The sequence below is a fragment of the Carettochelys insculpta genome, unplaced genomic scaffold, assembly GCF_033958435.1.
Source record: "Carettochelys insculpta isolate YL-2023 unplaced genomic scaffold, ASM3395843v1 scaffold_0035, whole genome shotgun sequence".
NCBI classification, from domain to species: Eukaryota; Metazoa; Chordata; order Testudines; family Carettochelyidae; genus Carettochelys; species Carettochelys insculpta.
In genome coordinates this window covers 825,082-845,548 of record NW_027439072.1, presented here as the reverse complement: position 1 = coordinate 845,548, position 20,467 = coordinate 825,082, and the positions used below count along the sequence as shown (strand labels likewise).

At 55.5% G+C, this 20,467-nt stretch overlaps 1 protein-coding gene and 2 non-coding genes across 3 annotated transcripts; all 3 read left to right on the top strand.

Annotated features, from left to right (window-relative positions):
• The first annotated feature begins 7,063 nt into the window (after positions 1-7,063).
• On the top strand, positions 7,064-7,145 carry TRNAS-GCU (transfer RNA serine (anticodon GCU)). The gene has a single exon. It is a non-coding gene; the product is annotated as a tRNA-Ser (tRNA).
• Positions 7,146-10,194: 3,049 nt separating this feature from the next.
• On the top strand, positions 10,195-10,266 carry TRNAQ-CUG (transfer RNA glutamine (anticodon CUG)). Its single transcript has one exon. It is a non-coding gene; the product is annotated as a tRNA-Gln (tRNA).
• Positions 10,267-13,977: 3,711 nt separating this feature from the next.
• On the top strand, positions 13,978-19,877 carry LOC142005736 (C-signal-like). The gene is made up of 6 exons (XM_074983087.1): positions 13,978-14,124; positions 14,971-15,022; positions 15,723-15,910; positions 17,749-17,907; positions 18,719-18,838; positions 19,665-19,877. The coding sequence occupies exons 1-6, from the start codon at positions 13,978-13,980 to the stop codon at positions 19,779-19,781; spliced, it is 783 nt and encodes a 260-aa protein (XP_074839188.1). The 3' UTR covers positions 19,782-19,877.
• Positions 19,878-20,467: the final 590 nt, after the last annotated feature.

The following is a 20,467-nucleotide window of genomic DNA, read 5'->3' as shown; positions in this document are numbered from 1 at the left end:
ATTTATGGCAAGGATGTTTATCTGTACCCATGAGGCAAATCTACACATGAGCCCAGCATTGGTGTTACCCATAAAAATTCTTTCCGCCCCAAAGGAAATTCCACCAGACTGACAATGGGCAATGTCCGAGGGAACACAGATGTGGCCTTGGTTCTCTGGTGGCTGACAAACGAAGGGATGAGGGCTTCCGAGGTTGAGCCTCGTGGGCTGCTGCCCTCCTGCAGTGGCCAGACCACTGGACGGATGCAGTACAGAAGCTGTTATTCTGGATACTTCTGCAGAAACCTTTTCCTCCCTGCCCTGGAATTGAATGGGGGGAGGAAGGTGTGGACTGTTTGATGTTACACCACTGAAGGGGACAATGCTACTCCTTTTGCCTGACACCTCTCAGATATTCATGTGATTTTTCTGACCAAGTTTGGGAAACTGATTTCTTCAGCCTGATGCACTCCCCTGTGGGACCAAGAGCCCCCAGAGTGCAGGTGGGCGCCTCCACTTTGGTCTTCATTCCAATTCCTCTCTTGTGGAACCTCTCTGCTAAGAAGTGAGCCCAAAAGGCCTTCTGAGCCACGCTCAGAGAGGAGGAGGAGGAGGTGGTTAGAGTCTTGTTTTAGCCAGCTGGCAGTTCACTCTGCAGCTCTTCAAGCCTGCACCAAATCTTTGCAATTGGGCTCTGTAATTTGATGGCTCTCACCATTTGACTGTCAACATTTTCTCCCTTTCTTATTTCTGAAGAAAGCTGTCGAATTTAGATTGTACGGTATTGGCACAGTCTGCCCTTTTGGGGAAGAAACTGAGAGGGAAGGCTGCTTCCAGTAACAAGGAAACTCACACAAAGGTAGTCAGTAGCAGACTCTTAACAGCACCGTCCCTGGGTAGGCTTGAATCACCATCTTTCCGGTTAATAGCTACAGGATTAGCACATGGCTGCAAAGCCACTCGCCAGTAGGACACTCGCCCTCTGCCAGCATCAGTGCAGGACACTCACCAGACTGCATGCTGGGTAAAGCCTTCACAGCTGAGTGGTGTGGAGTAGCAGAAGTGTGCTGTGCCCATAACCCAGTGGTCAAGGGATGAAAATGGTTCTCTGCTAGCTGTAGAGACTTTGAAGACACCAGCCTGGCCCATTTCTGCTGCAAGTCTGCGTCAAAAACTTTGCAACTATTTGATTGTTTTGGCAATTTTACCCTCCACCTTGTCCTTCTTATTATTAATAAAAGCAAAAGGATTGGCCCAGTGGGCTCTTTTGGGTAAGACCTTCTGGATACCTTGACCTGGGGCTGTGGCAGGTCCTTTGGAACTGGAAGAACCTGGGTGGACTTGGTGAGATTGGTTTACGTCTGTGTGAGGAGGATACGGGCTGTGGCACAAAGGAAGTTGGGGTGTGCAAGAAAACTGCTTGTGTGACTTCTTGCTGGCCAGGCTGGCAACAGATGTGGTCTTTGTGACTGATTTGGTGCCATGTGGGGAGAACACCCAGTGCTGGGCTGTAAGCAGCCCTGTGAAGCAAAGGGGTGTTGCACGCCCATCCCCAGAAGAAGGGGACGCCTGCTGGAGGCCTCAATGGGTAAGCCCAGAACACCTGTGCCCAGCCCCACAGAGACTGACACAGGAGACAGGACATGCTCATGGCAGGACCCAGGGCTCACTAAGAGGGTGGCCTCTACACCAAGCAGAGGAGCCTGGCTGAGGTCCTGGAATCAAGAGCCGAAGACCATACACCCAGGTGGCTGATTGGCCAGAAGGGCCCACCTGCTGCTTTGACATGACCCCAGAGGTGGAGATGACCCTCCCGCTTACCTGCTACTCAGAGGTCCTGGACTGACCTGAGCTCTCTGCCCCTCTATGAAATCACTCCAGGGAAGGTCCTGATCTGCTGGCTGCCAGCTACCTGTGCATCCCAGACCGACCCAGGGGTCCAGAACCATCCTGAGCCTACAGCTCTGCTGTCACTGCACTAGCCCACTGACGTAGGCATACCCGACTTTCCAGACCTGATGGCGGCGACTTACCCAGATGACAAAGAACTGCCCAGCCTCCCAGATAACATGGCGTGGGACCTTGAGACAAGGGAGGTGGAGGTCGGAAGCAGCCGGGGGAACGCCCCATCAGAGCCCATGTCGATGTGTTTTGGGGGATCCCCACTGACCAGAGCTGGTGTGCATGTGCCCCCTCCCCATCTCCTTTGCCTCTCCTAACCCAGAGTGCCTTGGTGGTGTGCTTGGGGCTGTGACCTGCTTCAGGGAAAACCCACTGGCAAACTGTTTGAACCGCTCCGCCCTGCCCCTGGCGCAGGGCTCTTATATTGTTTGGACTGCCCTGCCCTGCGAACAAGCTGCTCAGGCTGATTAAACCTCGCCCAGCCCTGCCCCAGGCCCAGGGCTTCTCCACACACTGGGTGTGTAGAGGCTGAGTCTGACTAATGGACTGCCCTAGTGCTAGGGCTTCTATCTTGGCTGCCCACCTGCAGCCCTGTTAAATGGGACTGGGTCCCATGGAGACTGCTGTCTGCCCAGAACCAGGCAGTGCCTTGGTTTGGAGAGGTCTTGTGGCCTGCTCCACCCCAGAGGGGGCGCACATGCCTGACCCAACCTCTACACCCAGTTTGAAGCAATTTGCCCTGGTTAGGCTCTCTCAGCTGTGCCCAGAGTATACTCCTATCTTACAGACACATAAAGAGAGAGGGAGATCCAGTGTATGGAGAGGTTCCTGGCCCCCCTATCCCAGTGACCCCTGCCTGCCTTGGGGACAGGGGCTTCTCGGCCCAGGTTAGGTAGTGTAGGCTGGGATATCTCGGCACAACTAATTCAACACACTGCATAGCTGCGTCTACACGTGCACGCTACTTCGAAGTAGCGGCACCAACTTCGAAATAGCGCCCGTCGCGTCTACACGCGTCGGGCGCTATTTCGAAGTTAACTTCGACGTTAGGCGGCGAGACGTCGAAGTCGCTAACCTCATGAGGCGATAGGAATAGCGCCCTACTTCGACGTTCAACGTCGAAGTAGGGACCGTGTAGACGATCCGCGTCCCACAACGTCGAAATTGCTGGGTCCTCCATGGCGGCCATCAGCTGGGGGGGTTGAGAGATGCTCTCTCTCCAGCCCCTGCGGGGCTCTATGGTCACCGTGGGCAGCAGCCCTTAGCCCAGGGCTTCTGGCTGCTTCTGCGGCAGCTGGGGATCCATGCTGCAGGCACAGGGTCTGCAACCAGTTTTCAGCTCTGTGTATCTTGTGTTGTTTAGTGCAACTGTGTCTGGGAGGGGCCCTTTAAGGGAGCGGCTGGCTGTTGAGTCCGCCCCGTGACCCTGTCTGCAGCTGTGCCTGACATCCCTATTTCGATGTGTGCTACTTTGATGTGTAGACGTTCCCTCGCAGCGCCTATTTCGATGTTGGGCTGAGCAACGTCGAAGTTGAACATCGACGTTGCCGGCCCTGGAGGATGTGTGAAGCTATTCATCGAAATAGACTATTTCGATGTCGCAACATCGAAATAAGCTATTTCGATGTTGGCTGCACGTGTAGACGTAGCCCATGAGTCCAGGAAAGGTGGTATCATTGCACGTGGCTCTCCATGGGCCCTCTTCTCTGCAACAGTGAGGTCCTGGGTGTCCTCCTCACCCCGGCTGCCACCCTCAGCCACCCCCTCCCAGACAGCCACCCACCCAAAGCTCCTCCTTCACAGGCCAGCTCTGCACTTTGGCTGTGCGGGGAGGAACCAATGGTCACATGGCAGCTCCACCCAGGCGCAGCCAGTGTCTCCCAGGACAGGACAGAGCAGGCCCGGCTCAGGCAGGGCTGCTGCGTTAGCTCAGTGGGTTTATTGAGGACACAGGCACAGCTGACAGCAGGGTCACTGGAACAGCCTGGCCCAGAGCTCCTGGTGCAGGGCTGGGAGCGTCTCACCAGGGAAGAACTTCCCCTTCCCAGTTCCCAGAGGCCCCATTGTCCTTCTCGCAGAGCGTGGAGAGCACGTGCAGCATCCCTCGGACACTCGCCTCCACCGTCAGTAGAGCCTGCGGGGGGAAGCAGAGTTAGGGGGGAGCCTGCCCTGGGACTGACTCAGGACACCAGGGGCCCACAGGCAGGGTCCAGCTGGCATTCCCTTGAATTGTCCCACACCCGAGTGGCATGAATTTTCTTATGTGTATCGAGGTGAGGGGGTGCAACACGCAGCTGACGTGTGACTCCTCCCCTTCACCCGGGTGCACATAACACAATTCATGTGGTGGGAGTGCGGCCAAGGGGTCTGAGTGGGGGATGGGCTCCGGGCTGGGACAGAGGGTTGGGGTGCAGAAGTGTGAGGGCTCTGGCTGGGAGTTTGGGCTTTAGGGAGTTTCCAGAAATTAGGGATTTGGGCTGCCGGAGGGGAGCTCTGAGTGTGGAAGATGCTCAGGACTGGGGTGGGTGTGAGGATGGGGGTCCAGGCTCTGAGCTGGGGTGCTGGAGTGGGTTTAGGCTCCGGGTTGGGAGTGGGGTGTAGAAGGGGTCCAGGGTCATGGCTGGGAGTTGGGCTTTTGGGTACATGAGGATACTGGGTGGAGATCACAGATATCACCCCCATGGAAGTACCTGTGAGCTGGTGCGCATGACGACCAGCTCCCCCTCTCCAGATCCTCACAGCAGCAGCTCCGCTCACCTTCACTCTGGGATGCCAGCAGCTTGAGGATCCAAGCAAGTGGCAGCAGGAGGTTGGAAGCCCAGGGCACAGCACTGAATCCCTGAGGGCATCTGAGTGGGACGTGATCCCTCCATGTAGGGCAGAGGTGGAGGGCAGGGTGGGTTCCAGCGTAACCATCACCCCTACAATGAACATCTGCCCCAACATGTGGCTACCACTGGCCTCTCCCAGCGAGATAGCTCACTGGTCAGAGCCGGAATTCCCCATGTGTGTCTGCACAGCACCAGGGTGGACAGCGACAATCAGGATCCCGTCTCCGCCATACCCCAAGGCCTGGCACTTGGTGAGCATGTTCAGAGCAGCCTGCGGGCGAGATGCCATGAACAGAGACAGCAGAGTGTGGGGGAGGGAATGAGCCCTATAGGAAATGACTTGCCCTTCCGAGGGGAGGGACGGGAAAGGCTGACAAGGAAGTGAGGCGGCATTAATTTTAATTTTGTCTTTCCATGTGCAGAACAAATTTTATGTCCACTGAGACATGTGTGGATGGGCACCGCCAATAAAAACACATGCTGCCGGCTGTGGGTGCTCAGCTAATCAGCTGGGCAGCATTTGAATTTCTCCTGGATGGCCACTCAAGCACTCAGCTTCTGGGAAGCACTCGTGAGAACAAAACACTCCTGTGGGCTGCACTCTCTCATGCTCTCAATGATGACAGCAACCACAGAGATGTGGGTATAGCTGCCCTTTGATAAGCCACTGATGCTGAGGCCTCCAGTGAGCTGTGACAGGTGAGCACACCTGAGAGCCGTGCTGAGGCTGCTCTCGGTTATGCAGGGTCTGGTTGGTTAGGGAAAAGTGGAAAAGTGACATGGATGCTCCTTTTGGTTTTCCCATAACTTTTCCGGATGCAGTGAGGATCAGGCCCCCCTTCAGTTGAACTGGGGATGGTCTCTAAATGGGGTTTGCCCACCCTTAGAAAGGGGTAGAGTTAACAGCTCCTCAGTGACCCTTCCCTGAGCTAACACTGGCTCCACTGGCGCTGAGCTGCACCCGGCCCATCACTGCATGGGGATTTCTCTGGCGGGAGACAGGCACAAGAGAAAGTTCCTCACCGGATGGGAGCTCTGATCTAAAGCTGTGACCTTCCACGGCTGTAAGTGGTGTTGTACGCAGGGGAGGGAGAAAATGGCAGTGGGTGAAATAAGACTATCATACTTCCCCTTTATAAAGCTATGGTATCCCCACGTCTTGAGTACTGTGTGCAGATGTGGTCTCCTCACCTCACAAAAGATATATTGGCATTAGAAAAGGTTCAGAAAAGGGCAACTAAAATGACAAAGGGTTTGGAAGGGGTCCCACATGAGGAGAGGCGACAGAGACTGGGACTTTTTAGTCTAGAAAAGAGGAGAGTGAGGGGCGATATGATAGAGGTAGATACAATCATGAATGGAGTGGAGAAAGTGGACACAGAAAAGTTATTTACTTGTTCCCATACTAAAAGAAGTAGAGGACACCAAATGAAATTAATGGGTAGCAGGTTCAAAACAAATAAAAGAAAGTTTTTCTTCACACAGGGCACAGTCAACCTGTGGAACTCCTTTCCAGAGGAGACTGTGAAGGCCAGGACTCGAACAGAGTTTAAAAAAGAGCTTGATAAATATTTGGAGGTGAGGTCCATAGGTGGCTATCAGCAAGGGGTAAGGGATGGTGCCCCTGGCCTTTTGTCGAAGGCGGGAGACGGATGGCAAGAGACAAATCGCTTGACCGTTGTCTTCGGTTCACCTCCTCTGGGGCACCCGGCACTGGCTACTGTCGTCAGACAGGATACTGGGCTAGATGGACCTTTGCTCTGACCCAGTACGGCCGTTCTTATGTTCACCTTATCGACTGGGTAAGGGCAGCGATGTTCTTATGTTATTTCTTAAGAGCCTTTCTGTGGGCACTGCTGAGCAGGGACCCCAGGGTTTCCAGGGTGGGACAGCCACATGGACACCTGCCTCAGGCCCTGTGGCTTGTGCTGCAGACTGGTCTATTGCTCTCAGTGTCAGAGAGAGGGGAGTGTGACATTCAACCCCACAGGCAAGTGTCTGCCCCTTTCCCAGCTGTGCACAGCCCAGCTCATCCCAGCTGCTGGGAGAGACCAGAGCCCCTGAGCCAGCCTGAGGGACAGGCCCTTCTCTCAGAGGTAGCTGCCCATGTCAGTGGCTGCAGCTGAGCCAAGGCTGCCCCCAACCTTGTCCCCATGTCTGGCTGGGGTGCTGCACCCCGGCTGTATTTGGGGCCCTGCTCACCCCAGGAAGCCGCACTGCAGGGAACAGGAGTGAGAGTAGCACTGCCAGGCCAAATCTGCCCATCCTGTGTCCCTGGCGAACCAGCGAGTTGCAGAAAGGTTCCTGGCTGTGTTGACTTTGGGACATATGAAAAACATGTAACAGGAGAAGATGAGGTGGCCGAGTGGTTAAGGCGATGGACTGCTAATCCATTGTGCTCTGCACGCATGGATTCAAATCCCATCCTCATCGCATCTTTCTTTGTTGATTTCCAGCCTTATATTGGGATGCTACTTCCACCACAGCTGAGCCTCCTGCCTCCAAGCACAGGACACCTCTGTGAGGCTGAGCTGAGCTCTGGCTGCCAGAGGTGGGGGTGGGATGATTTCATTTGCCCTGAAAGTGCCAAGCCTGACTCCAGTGTCAGCTCCACTCACCTCTGCCCCCTGCAGTGCTGCTGCCTGGAGCTAAGCAGGGCCCCAAACACAGCCAGGGGTGTAGTTCCCTGGCAAGGAGGGGGCAGCCCTGACTCAGCTCAGGCCAGGCACAGGTGCAGCTGCCTCTGAGTGAAGGGCTGGTTCCCCAAGGCTTGATGCAGTGCTCTGGTCTCTCCCAGCTCCTTGGCTGGGCAGTGCACATCTGGGAAAAGAGCAGAGATTGCCCAGGGGGAAAGAATGTTTCTCTGCCCCTGACAGCAATAGATCCAGCCACAGGGCCTGGGGCAGGTCTCCATTCAACTGTCTCACCCTGAGCAAGCCCTGAATTCTTCTGTGCTTCTCAGCAGCTGGGGAAAAGCCTCTTTGGGACATATTTCCTGCTCCACAGCTGAAAGGAGCACACAGGAGCTGCTGGGTTCAGCTCCCAGGGGTGCCGGGCTGCTACCTTCTGCAGCACCAGGTGTTGGCCCTGACAGGACATGGGACTGGAGGGACCTTTGTTCTAACCCACAATGGATGTTCTGAAGATTCACATGCTGGTGACAGGCCAGAACTCCAGGCCCCCTGGGACACTCCTGTCCTTGTGGGAAAGGAGCAGCTCTGGGCTTTCAGGTCAAACCGCACATGGCGGCTGCCACACTGTGGGGTGGCTCTTGCAGTGCTGCTGAGCCCACCTTTGTGTGCTGTGTCTGAGACTGGAACCCCCAAGCCCCTTTGGGGTAACGACTGCAGCAGGACTGGTCAGTGTCCTGGCTCCAAAGCAGCCAGACCCACTGAAATGCCGGAGAGTCCACGGAAACACTTCCCTGCCCCTGGGCTGTTTTCATGGGCTAAACTCCCTTCCAGCATTGACCTGAGTGAGACGCTGACACGGCTACTTCCCAGCCCCAGCCCAGGGCACTCAGCCACCAGCACATCCAGGTACTGCTCTCAGAGCTGGGGCAGCTGGGGTTGTCTTGTGCTGCAAGGCTGTAAAATGCCAGGGGAGTCACTTACCTTGAGTGCTCCTTCCTGCCCCATCTCCCCCTGCCCACTCCCAGACATCGCTCCCAACCCTTGTTGCTACTCGCGCCAACTGGCCAGAGGGGAACATTTGTCTGAAGCCCCCAGAGCTCATTTTTCTTTTCTTTGCTTTTCCAGTTACCAGTCTGGAAAGAAGTCATGGAGATGCAAAGATTGGCAAGCTCGATGGTGATTGGGTGGGAATATCTAGCTGAGGGAGGCCACAACAGCCTTGGTTGGGAGTTCACAGAGGCTCTGGCCACACTAGCCTCTTGTTTGAGAGGGGCTGTGGTAATGAGCCACGTCGCCGGATGCTAACGAGGCACTGCCGTGAATGTGCAGCACCTCATTAACATAATGGCAGCCACTCTTGCTTTGAAAGTGCTGCTTTCAGAATACACACTGTGAGTGTAATAGGGGACCCTTCGAAACACTCCCCTGGATTTCAAAAGCCCCTTCTTCCCAAACAGCATCTGGTACAGGTGAAGAAACTTGAACTCATAACGTTTCTTTGCAATATTGGCCCCAAGCCATTGCACTACTGAAAGACGAGCAGCTTACCGATATGTACACCTCAGAGCTCAGCTCAATCACTGCCAAGGCTGGATCAACAGCTCAGAGGCCCTCACCGCTGTATGGCATTTTTGGGGGTGGCAGCCAAAAAGGAAGAGGAAAGACACTGACCACCTATGGTTAGACTGCAGGTGTATCTCAAAATAACTGGCGCCATTTGTGCATTGCCAATTAAATGGATGATTTCGAAATACCTTATTTGAAATGTGGGCCAATTGCAAAGGTTCCATTTGCCCTCTCTGCAGGAGGGGGAGCAGAACCAGAACAGAGCACTGAAATGTCTGTACCTCTGTGTCTCTAAATAGCAGCTGCAGTCTAACCATCCCCAGGAAGCAAGCTGCAGGATCATCAAAAGTGCCAGATAGAGAAGTTACTGCCACTGACTGCACTCAGCAGCATCTGATTGATTGGTGGGTGTCCTTCAGCAGGTTCTTTTTGTAATGATAGATGATGCTCCAAGCAGATGAGAGAGAGGTGCCCCACACATGGTGGAAATCTGTCTCCCTAAGTGGCTGTAGCTCTGTTTGTGGGAGAAGCCAGAGAAGCAGGGGATGAGCTGTAATATGTGCATCGAGAAACAAAGTTTAATCAAACCTCATTTGTAAAACCACTGTGAGCTGGGGAAGGGACAGAAGCTGGGGGAAACAGTGTTTGTCCTGCAGGAGGGTGAAGGTGAATGAATCCAAGGGGCACTCTTTGTGTGGTGGTACAGTTCAGTGGTAGACTGTCTAAATACAGTTTTAGAGATTTTTTGGTCAGATCTAAAGACCTCCCTTTTCCCATCACATTCTGGATTTCTATTCTACGTGTATTTCTCATATGGACATGAACCCTCAACATTTGCTACCGCCAATGCATATAACCCTAGCAAACCCTTCCCTCAGCTGACAAGAGAGAGTGATATGAACAAAGAGGTGCTCACTGAGAGTCTATAAAGTGTATCACATTCAGCCACATCTATCTGCACACTTTTAAATGTGTGTGAATTCAGAGCCAGGGTTATTGTACCCTCCCTCACCCAGATATTCCTCGACAATCACCACCAGCCTTTCTTGTCTCTGCTTCTCCCTTACTTCTCTCCAGGCTGGTTACTTGAAAAGAATAATGAACCTGTCTAGTCTCTCTGGGCTTAGCAGAGAGAAGGGCAGGGATTGATGTCTGGGGGAGGACAGCAGCAGAGATGGGGCAGGAAGCAGTGTCCTGAGTGGCAGAACAGCTGGAGGGTGGCAAGCACTGCAAGGTGCCAGCTTAAAAATAGTTACAGGAGGTGAGAAAAAAAGCAAGTGACAGGTCCTATGGTGTAATGGGCAGCACTCAGGACTCTGAATCCTGTGATCTGAGTTCAAATCTCAGTGGGACCTTCTGTTTGTTCACTCTAAGCCTCTTCCCTATCTATAAATCAAGGGGGGGTGTCTTTATGCATGTGAGTGAGGATTTCTTCCTCCTGGTTGATTAATGAGGCCCCCTGGTGTTGGGTCTCTTGTTGGGGTGTTTCACTAATATACCTGCAATAAGTTGGGCCTCTGGAACACAGCAACCCTCTTAGGAATTCAGGAGGACCTGTGGCAGGTGCTGCAAATAGATGCATTGCTGTAAAGGCCAGAGAGAGGGGAGTGCCACATTCATTTCCCCAGGGCAAATGTCTGCCCCTTTCCCAGCTCTGCACAGCTCAGCCCAGCAGCTGAGAGAAACCAGAGCCCCTAAGGCAGCCTTGGGGAAAGGACCTTCCCTCCCAGGCAGGTTCCCATGCCCCTGTCTGCAGCTGAGTCACAGCTGTCCTTTCCCCTCTGCCTGGCTGAGGCATCACATTCCCCAGGTGTGTTTGGGGCCCTGCTTAGCAGGGGGGAGTGTGGCACTTTTGAGCTGACATCAGAGATATGTTGGGCCCTGCCATGGAAAATTAAAGCATCCCCCTCCAGCCTCATGCAGTTACCTTGTGCTTGGAGTCTGCCCAGCAGAGGAGCTGGAAGCCAGCAGGGTCAGGGATGGGGTGCGCAGAAAGCAGGAGATGCACAAGAGACTTCAGTAGGAAAGGAAGCAGAAAGGCCAAACAATAACGGGATTTGAATGCAGTGTGCAGAGTACAACACATTAACAATCCTTTTCCTTTTCCCCTCAGCCACCTCACCTGAGTGGTGCCTGGGCTTTTGAAACATGCCAAGGTGAGCACTGCCAGGAACCTTTCTGCCACTCCTTGGCTGGCTGGGGACACCCGAGGGGCAGGTGTGGCTGTTTAAAGAGGCCCCCTGTGCTATTGTGCACTTCTTTGCTCCTCCCCTGGGCTCACCTTGTCCTGTAGACACACACTCAGTGGGCACCTGTGCTGAGCTTATGTCCCTGCAGCTGCCTGGCCTGGGCCTCTGCCTCGGGTGCTGTAGGGCAGCCGACTACTGAGAGAGAGAATTGGCCTCATCTGGGCTCTGGCCTGTGCAGCTCCACTGTCCCTCTACAACCATTGACAGTCGTATCATTAACACCCCAGACTCCAATCCTGTCCCTGGGCGCACACACACCACAGGGCAGTGAGGGTGCTGGGGAAGCTGGGCTTGCATTGGCTGCATGCATTGGCCCAGAGCCCCCTAAATCAAGACATGAGTGAGGCAGGCTAACACCAGCACCACTGCCATGGGTCAGAAGGTGGCCTTGAGAGTGAAGAGACAAGACATTCACAGAGTGACACTTGAGTGGCTGAGGGTTCAGAGCCAGTCCAGCCAACTGAAGGGGGAGGTGTAGGAAGGAGTCCAGGGAGGAGCAGTGAGAGCTGGGAGGGGAAAGCCCAGTTGTGCTGGGAGTAGGGTCCCTCCGGGGCTGGAACCAGAGGGAGGATGGGCCTAGGTTCCCCCAGCTGCCACTGAGGTCATGGTGTAGACCAGGCCTGTGGCAGGGAATGAGAAGACTGCAGGGTCACTGTGGGAGTGACAGAGAATTGAAGGACTTGGTCCCAGGAGGGGGGAAATGCCAAGTTATCCAGACAAATGCTGAATCAAAAGCTGGACCTTTGCAGCTTCTGCCAGTGAGAGGTGCTGCCACAGCAAACGGGACAGGTGTCGTCACAGCAGGGGCCACATCTTGAGCAAATGAAGGGAAGAAAAACACACACAAGGACACCAGCCCCCACTTGTCCTGACACACTGTCAGAGAAAGGCAGAAGAAGGGCTAGTTTGGGCTTTGGAACCCTGGAGCTTTCTCATCCTGAGCAAGAAGCGCACCCTGAGACCACCCTCAGAAAAGAAGCTCTGGGGGCTCTTCAGGACCACGTTTCAGCAAAGAGCCAGTAGCTGATAAAAACAACAAGAAGTCCTTTGGTGCCTCACAGACGAGCAGCTATTTAGGAGCAGATGCTTCCGTGGGTTTCGTCAGTCCTACTGATAAGTCCTATGTCAAACTTCAGGACTACCACTGTGCAGACGTAACTTTGTGTGCCTGAGCCCCAGCCATGAGGCAGCTGCAGGAACGCTGTCGCCTCTGGAATGAGTTCAGTGGGTCAGAAGATCTCATTCAGCCAGAGGGGAATTGGCTCAAGTGGCACAGCGCTTGCTCAGCATGAGAGAGACTGTAGCACTGATGCCCACGTTCTCCAGGGGGAGGTGTGTTTTTATTCCCTCTTCTCCAAGGCAGTGTCAGGCCAGGGGCTAAGTGCTTCTAGTGCCTCCTTCCTCTTCCCACTTGGTAGCCCCCCACCAAAACAAGCCCACGCAGGGCAGAAAGCTGCTGGTCCCGGCCCTCCGAAATACTATTCAAACCCACCAGGGTTTTTAGAGACACGTCACTTCTTAGTTAATAGTTGAGAAGGAAAAATATCACTCACATGGAAATTCTTTCCCAGAACGGCCATTCCCATTGCATGGAGCACCAGTGCTCCACAGAGCAGCCTGGGAATGACTGGCTGAGAATCAGCACACGGGATCATTTCCAGGGCAGAAGGCAATATGCCGCCTCTATGATAGACCCAACCTGGAAAGCAGCCTATGGAAACTGGAAACACAGAAATGATCCAGGCACACGGACAGTACAGACAGAATGCCTGTCCACACTGGAGCTGGGGACGTGAGCTGGCTGGCTTATGTCGGTGGACAGCAGCAGCCTGGAGCTCTTTGCTGCCTTTTGACTCTGTGCAGATGAGAAAGGACAACTTGTTTCCAGCCACAGTGGAGGGTGGGGAGAAAAGAGGAGCTTTGCAAAGACGTGGGCCAAGTTATCCCTCCCACCCAGCCCATATGCTGTGGCTGGAAGCAGCTCCTGTCCCTTTCCTCCCACACACATTACAAAAATTGCTGCTGGGCACATTCTGATGGGAACCCTGACAGAAATCTGGGCTGGGCGTGTGACCCTGCAGGCTGCGTTCTGCTGGAATCCAACTGAACTTGCTCAAACTTGAGGAATTTTACCGGTGTCCTGTATTCAGCAAACGGAAACACGGTCACTCTCGGGAAAGTGCTGCCTTGGATTGTGGAAGAGACTCCTTGACAAGAACCCGACCTTGTCTCTTGCAACAGTGTAAGATCTTCTCCAGCCCTAGAGGGGCTCGGTACAGGCACCTGACCCATTGTCATTGCCCCTACAAATACACATCTACATCCTTAGCCGTGCACAGCCTTGCCCTCCGCTTTGGAGCCAAAATCAACAAGCCATAGAACTCTACTGCAAAATCCTGGCCTCCATCTACATAATCTTACAGTCTTTCACCCATTCCCACTTTCTCCCTCTTCTGCGTACAGCACCTCTGAGAGCTGTGGAAAATGGATCTTCATTGCAGTGACTCCTCGGTCACAGCACAGTCACCGCAGTAGTGTTGCCGTTTTGCACAGGAAGGCAGCCAGAATTTGACTGGCCCTGCACCAAAAGATGAGGAAGTAGTAAACCAAACCAAACCGACCAAGCCGCTCACCTGAGAGGAGGAGTAACAAATAGACAAATAAGGTCTGGCTTATTGGACCACTTTCTGTTTTGTCACCTGATAGCAGCAGAGTTATTTCCCCGGATGTATCATTCCATAACCCCAGCTGTGAGCAGGCAGGGAACTCACGGCTCTGACTAGTGCAGCTCTCACTGAGCAGAGGCAGGGAGGGACCATGGCTGGCTTAAATCTCTGCAGCGTTCTGGTGACCGGGGCCAAGCAAGGAATTGGCCTGGAACTCGTCAAGCAGCTTCTGGGGAACTCCAACCCACCGGAGTGGGTCTTTGCCACCTGCCGGGATGCAGCAGGAGAGCGAATGCAGGTGAGATCACGGGGAGAGGGGGTGGAGTTAGCAGTAGCTGGAGGGGGAAGCAGAAGCTGCCCAAGGGGCTTCCAGTGTTGCAGCACTTGGGGCTGAGACCCACACACTAGAGCAGGCAATGACTGCTGACCCTGCTCCAGCTCGAAGGTGCGGAGCTGCACCCCAAACCCTCTACACCTGGCAGCTCAGGTCCCAGAGAGGTGAGGTTGTGGCAGCACTGGCTGAGCCTGGGGCAACTACCCAGGGGCTGTGGACCGTCTTGCCCAGCATAGGTGAATAATGACTATAGCACAGCTATACCCAGTCCCACCAGCCTCCAGGGAGCCCAGTTCATGAGTCTGACACCTCCCTTGTCTGCCACTGCCTCAGGCCCTCTGTCTTCTCAGCTCTGCTCCCACACCCAGCCTGGGGAACTGCAGGTTCTGAGTAACTTCTGGTTCAGGGCACCTGCTCCTTCCACAGCTGACAAAATCCCCGCTCACAACCAGCTCATGAGAGCTTGCGACACTGTCAACCCCCAGCTGCTGGGAGGGGACTTCCCTTACCTCCCCTGGGGGAACTGCCCTCCAACCCCTTCCTCCCACTCCCCATTAGTGATGGGGAAGTGATTTGTGTCCCAGACTCCACCACACTCAGTTAGACAATGGCACTGGAAATGCTCAGGGGCAATTAGAAGCCTCCTACTGCTGCAGAACCCAGGGCAGGTTGTTGCACAAGGAGGCTTGGTGGAGAAAAGCAGTTAAGACATTGACTCGGTTCCCAGGGTCAGTGGGGACCTGGATTCTGCCCAGCCTGGCCCTGGGCGTGGGCCCAATGTCAATAACCATTTACTTTGTTCTTTTTCAGGAATTGCAGAAGCTGGAGGCCAAACATCCGAACCTGGTGATCGTTGCACTGGGTGGGTGCCCGGCCCCAGGCCCAGAGCTGAGGTTCCATCTCCCTGCAGCATGTTCTTCCTGTTCCTATCCCCCTCTGCATCCCCCCTCCCAGGTTCACCCAATCCCAGTGAGGAGAACAGGACCAGAGTCAATAATCGCTGAGAGCCCATTGACACCTTCCCCAGCCCCAGAGGAGGCAGGTGTGAGTGGAAATTCTGGCAGGGTTGGTTGGCTCTGGAGAGGCTGGAAAGCCCCAGGACCACCATGTGGCAGGTTCCTCCTGTGAGAGTCACACATGGGCAGCTCTGTCCGGCATTCCCACCTCTGAGATGGAGCCCTGTATGTCCAGCTGGGGACTTGTCTCACCTACAATGCATGACAAGCAATTCTAAATCATCCACTTCCTTTGTCTAAGTGAGATCAATGCCACACGTATGAACTAATCACTAACTCCAGCACATTTCCATTTTCTGGGCTACTCAGATTGTCCAAGGAACTGATCATAATTGTCTCTCTGAACTAGCTTTTCCTCTTGTTGCTCCAGCACAGCTCCCCATGCCTGGACCCAGCAGCAGTCCCCACCCGCACCTCCCTTCCCCAACCCCCCTCCCACCTCTGAGCCCAATGGAAGAAGCCCTCTGGCCCAGGGGGCTGTGCTGTGGTGGGGGTGACATCGGAGAGGGGGAATCATGCTCTTGACCCCCTGCTGTGTCGCTGTAGATGTCACAGACCCAGCCAGCATCAAGGCGGCGGCAGCCAGAGTTGAGACACACCTGAAAGGCTCGGGGCTTAATCTGCTGATAAACAACACTGGGATAGTGAAGTTGAACACACTGGAGTCAGAGACACCAGAGGACATGGCCCTGGTGTACGCGACCAACGTGACGGGGCCCTTGCTGGTGAGCCAGGTAAGGGCCCTGACAGAGAGCACATGGACAAATGCACCAGGGTTTGACAGCGCTTGGGCCAGGAGTCCTTCCTTCCCTGGGATTGGGTCACTGGATCAATATGGGGCCTTGGCTGGGAGCTCAAAGGCTGCAGCTGCATCATGGAACTTGAACCTCTCAGAAAGAAAACCTCACCCCCAGATCCCTGCATGGCCCTGGCTCTGCACCCACAGAGCTTCAGTCCCTCACTTTTCAGCACCCAGAGCGTCAGAGCAAGGACAGTGCGATGCACGAGGCCCCAGTTTCCTCATACAAGAGACTCCCTGTCCCCCTCATCCCACCATTATGTGTCGGGTTAAGTGGCCTCTCCCCACACCCCTCGGATGGGGCCCTGGCAGCAGAGAGGCACCTGTCTCCTCCAGGGCCGAGGGTGACTGCAGCCTGCAGCTGCAAGATGGTCTCTGGATGCCTGGGCTGAGGCTCGTGGACACAGGGCCAGTCAGGAACTACGGCCCTTCGAACTGTGAGGACAGAAACGTGTCCTTTCTCCTGACAGACAGTCCCCAGTGGGATGAGCAGCAGGAAGGGGCTGTCAGGGCTGTTCTCCTCCTTTACCAAAGGCACCGAGTGCTTGTGAGCATCTGTCTGAAGCCCCTGGGCCCCCTGGGCAGCTCATGAGGCTCACAAATGGGGGTCTGGGTCCGAGCGCTGGCAGGTGTCTGGGTGAAGGAGGGGCCACTGGTGCCTGCTCCACCCCATGCCCTGCCCCCACTCAGCCTCTTCCCCTGATGCCCCACCCACACTGCACCCACACTCAGCCCCACCCCCACTTCATCCCCAGCCTGAGGGGATTTTTGAGTCACTCGCACCAGGAACTGGCACTAACTCGACAGCCCAGAAAATGAGCTTCCCCGTGTGTTCACTGCAAACCCATCTCAGTGCTGGGTGCTCAGCAGAGTGATGGCCCCCGGCTGGGCTCACCTCGGCTGCCTTGCGAGCAGCAGCCCTGCTGACCCTGCGTGTGGGGGAGCACAAGGGGCTGGGGGGGGGCAGGACAGGCTCGGAGGGCTCCACGCTGGGTGGGTCTGTCGCTGGCCTGTGTGTGGAGACCGAGTGTGGCACAGACCGGGGAGTCAGGGCTTGTGTGGCCAGAGGCCGGGGGGTTCAGGCACCTGCTCCGGAGCCGGCACAGACCAGTTAGCTTCACGCCAAGTGCAGCCTGTGGGGAGATGCCTCAGAGCAGGGGAAAGAGATTCTTCCAACCCCAGCAGGGCTGTGGGGAGGGTCTGTGCCCTCCCTGGTCCTCATCCTTCCACTCCTCTCCCCACACACCCTGGCTCCTGGCCAAGCCACAGGCTGTAGCCAAGCTGAGCATGTTGGAACTTCTTGAACTAAAGGATAGGCAGGTGGGGAAGCAGCATCTGGCCTGAGTCACTAATCCTCGGTGCTCCTGGCGAGGACACAGTGGGGGTCCCCACAGGTGTCCACATGACTCTTCCTCTGCCCTGGCTCTGGCTTGCAGCTTTGCCTTGGCAAAGCCTCTTTGCTGAATAGCCACAGCTAAGCCACAGTGAGACCCATGTGGGCAGCTGTGGGGAACTGCAGACCCCTCATCTGCCCTGGATGGGGACTCTGAAGGCAGGGACATGAGTTGGGGATCACTGTTGGCCCCTACAGGGCATGAGTAGGATCCAGAGCTCTGCACACATGCCTAGGTGGGGCTCCTGCTTCTGACCTGGCTGGGGGACGGTCATCAGGGGGAAGAACAGAGACACATCCCGTTCTGGAGACCTGCCTTACGAGCATGACGCTGGTTCCTTTTCTGACCCAATGGCTGCTCTGCTCTCCCCTCTGCCCAGGCCTTCCTGCCCTTGCTGAAGCAGGCTGCCCAGGGAAGCCCCCAGACAGGGCTGAGCTGCAGCAAGGCAGCCATCGTCATCATCTCCAGCGAGGGTGGCTCCATCCAGAATGTCTGTGGCTGGCGTACGGTCCAAATCATCTCCTATCGCTGCAGCAAGGTACAGGGCACACCCAGCAGGGCCTGCCTGCTGCCTGGGTTTGCTACTTGCACAATTCCCTGTCAGTCGGTGTCTTCCACTTGTTCCCCATCCTACTGCCACCACTCCAGCCTCCAGCGCTGTGTTGGGCAGGGCTGGCAGTTCTTTGTCTGCCTGCAATTCACTTGGGCTTTAGATCAGAGTTCCCATCTGGTGAGGAACTTTCTGTTTTGCTTGTATCCCGCCAGAGAAATCCCCACGCAGTGATGCTCAGGTTGGACATATCCCATTTAGAGACCATCCCCAGCTGAGGTCCAGGGCACCAGATCCTCTCTGTGCCTGCCAGAGTTGTGGAGGAACCCAAAGGAGCATCGATGTCCCGGTCCCACTTTCCCATATCGGCCCAGGTCTTGCATAACCAAGAGCAGCTTAAGCACAGCTCTGAGGTGTGCTCACCTGTCACATTGAGATGCCACCTGTCATCACTGAGAGCATGAGAGAGAGCAGCTCAGAGTAGCATTTTCTTCTCACGAGTGTTCCCTGAAAGCTGAGTGCTTGGGCAGCCATCCTGGAGAAACTGAAATGCTGCCCAGCTGGTTAGCAGAGCACCAGCAGCAGGCAGCTTGTGTTTTTGTTGGTGATGCCCATCCGCACATGCCTCAGGATACATAACATTTATTCTGCACATGGAAAGATGAAATTAAAAGGAGCGCTGCTCTCGCCCCTTTGTCCATGTGTCCCGTCCCTTCCTTCAGGAGTGTGGGTCATTTCCTACAGGGCTCATTCCCTCCCCCACACTCTGCTGTCTCTGCTCATGGCACCTCATCCTCAGGCTGCTCTGAACATGCTCACTAAGTGCCAGGCCTTGGGGTACGGCGGAGACGGGATCCTGAGTGTCGCTGTCCATCCTGGCTGGGTGCAGACAGACATGGGGAATTCCAGCTCTGTCCAGGTTGGTTCCTCGCTGGGAGAGGCCAGTGGTAGCCAAATGTTGGGACAGATGTTCGTTGTAGGGTTAATGGTTATGCTGGAACCTGTCCTGCCCTGCACGAAGGGATCATGTCCCACTCAGATGCCCTCAGGGATTCAGTGCTGTGCCCTGGGCTTCCAACCTCCTGCTGGTGCTTGCTTAGCTCCTCAAGCTGCTGGCATCCCAGAGTGAAGGTGAGCAGAGCTGCTGCTGTGGGGAGCCAGAGAGGGGGAGTTGGTTGTCACGGGCACCAGCTCACAGGTACTTGTATTGGGGTCATATCTGTGATCTCCACCCAGTACCCTCATGTACCCCAAAGCCCAAGTCCCAGCTTGGACCCTGGATCCCTTCTGCATCTCACTCCCAAACAAGAGCCTAAAGCCACTCCAGCACCCCAGGCCAGAGCCTGGACCCCCATCCTCACACCCACCCCCAGTCCTGAGCACCTTCCACACCCACAGCTCCCTTCTGGCAACACAAATCCCTCATTTCTAGCACCTCCCTAAAGCCCGAACTCCCAGCCAGAGCCCTCACACTCCTGCACCCCAACCCTCAGTCCCAGCCAGGAGCCCCCCCCCCGCCCCAGACCCCTTGGCCATGCTCCCACCGCAGGAATTGTGCTTTGTGCACCAGGGTGAAGGGAAGGTGTCACACAACAGCTGCGTGTTGCACATCCCTCTGCCTTGGGACGCATAAGAACATTTGTGCCACTCAGGGCAGGCAAAGGTCAAGGGGACTCCAGCTGGGCCCCTGGGGTCCTGGATCACTCCCAGAGCAGCTCACCCGACTCACTCTGCTCTCCCCGCAGCAGGCCCCACTGACGGTGGAGGTGAGTGTCCGAGGGATGCTGCACGTGCTCTCCACGCTCTGCGAGAAGCACAACGGGGCCTGTGTGAACTGGGAAGGGGAAGTTCTTCCCTGGTGAGATGTTCCCAGCCCTGCTCCAGGAGCCCCAGGTCAGACTGTTCCAGTGACCACACCGTCAGCCCTGCCTGTGTCCTCAATAAACCCACTGAGCGAATGCAGCAGCCCTGACTAAGCTTGGCCTGCTCTGTCCTCTCCTGGAAGCCACCGGCTGCACCCAGGTGGAGCTGCCTTTGGTTCCTCTCCCCACAGCCAAAGCCTAGACCTGGCCTGGGAGGGAGGAGCTGGTGGTGGCAGTTGGGGTGGGGAAAACAACCAGGACCTCGCTGCTTCAGGGAAGAGGCCCAGGGAGACCCAATGGGCACTAACACCCCTTCTCCCACTCTCGTGCCGTGTATTGAATTTGCCACCCCGCGCTATCCCGGCTGATGCTACCTAACCTGAGCGAAGAAACCCCTGCCCCCAAGGCAGCCCAGAAGGCGCTGGGATGGGGTGGCCATGAGCCTCTGGATACACTGGGTCTCTCTCTTCATGTGTCTGTCATACAGGAGGATTCTCTGGGCACAGCTGAGAGAGCCAAACCAGGGCACGTTGCTAACACAAAGTGTGGAAGTGTGGGCCAGGGACATGTGCCCCCTCTGGGGTGGAGAAGGACACCAGACCCCTTCAACCCTCGGCACTGCCTGGTTCTGAGCAGGCAGCACTGTCCATAGGACTGATTCCACTTTAACAAGGTTGCAGGTGGGC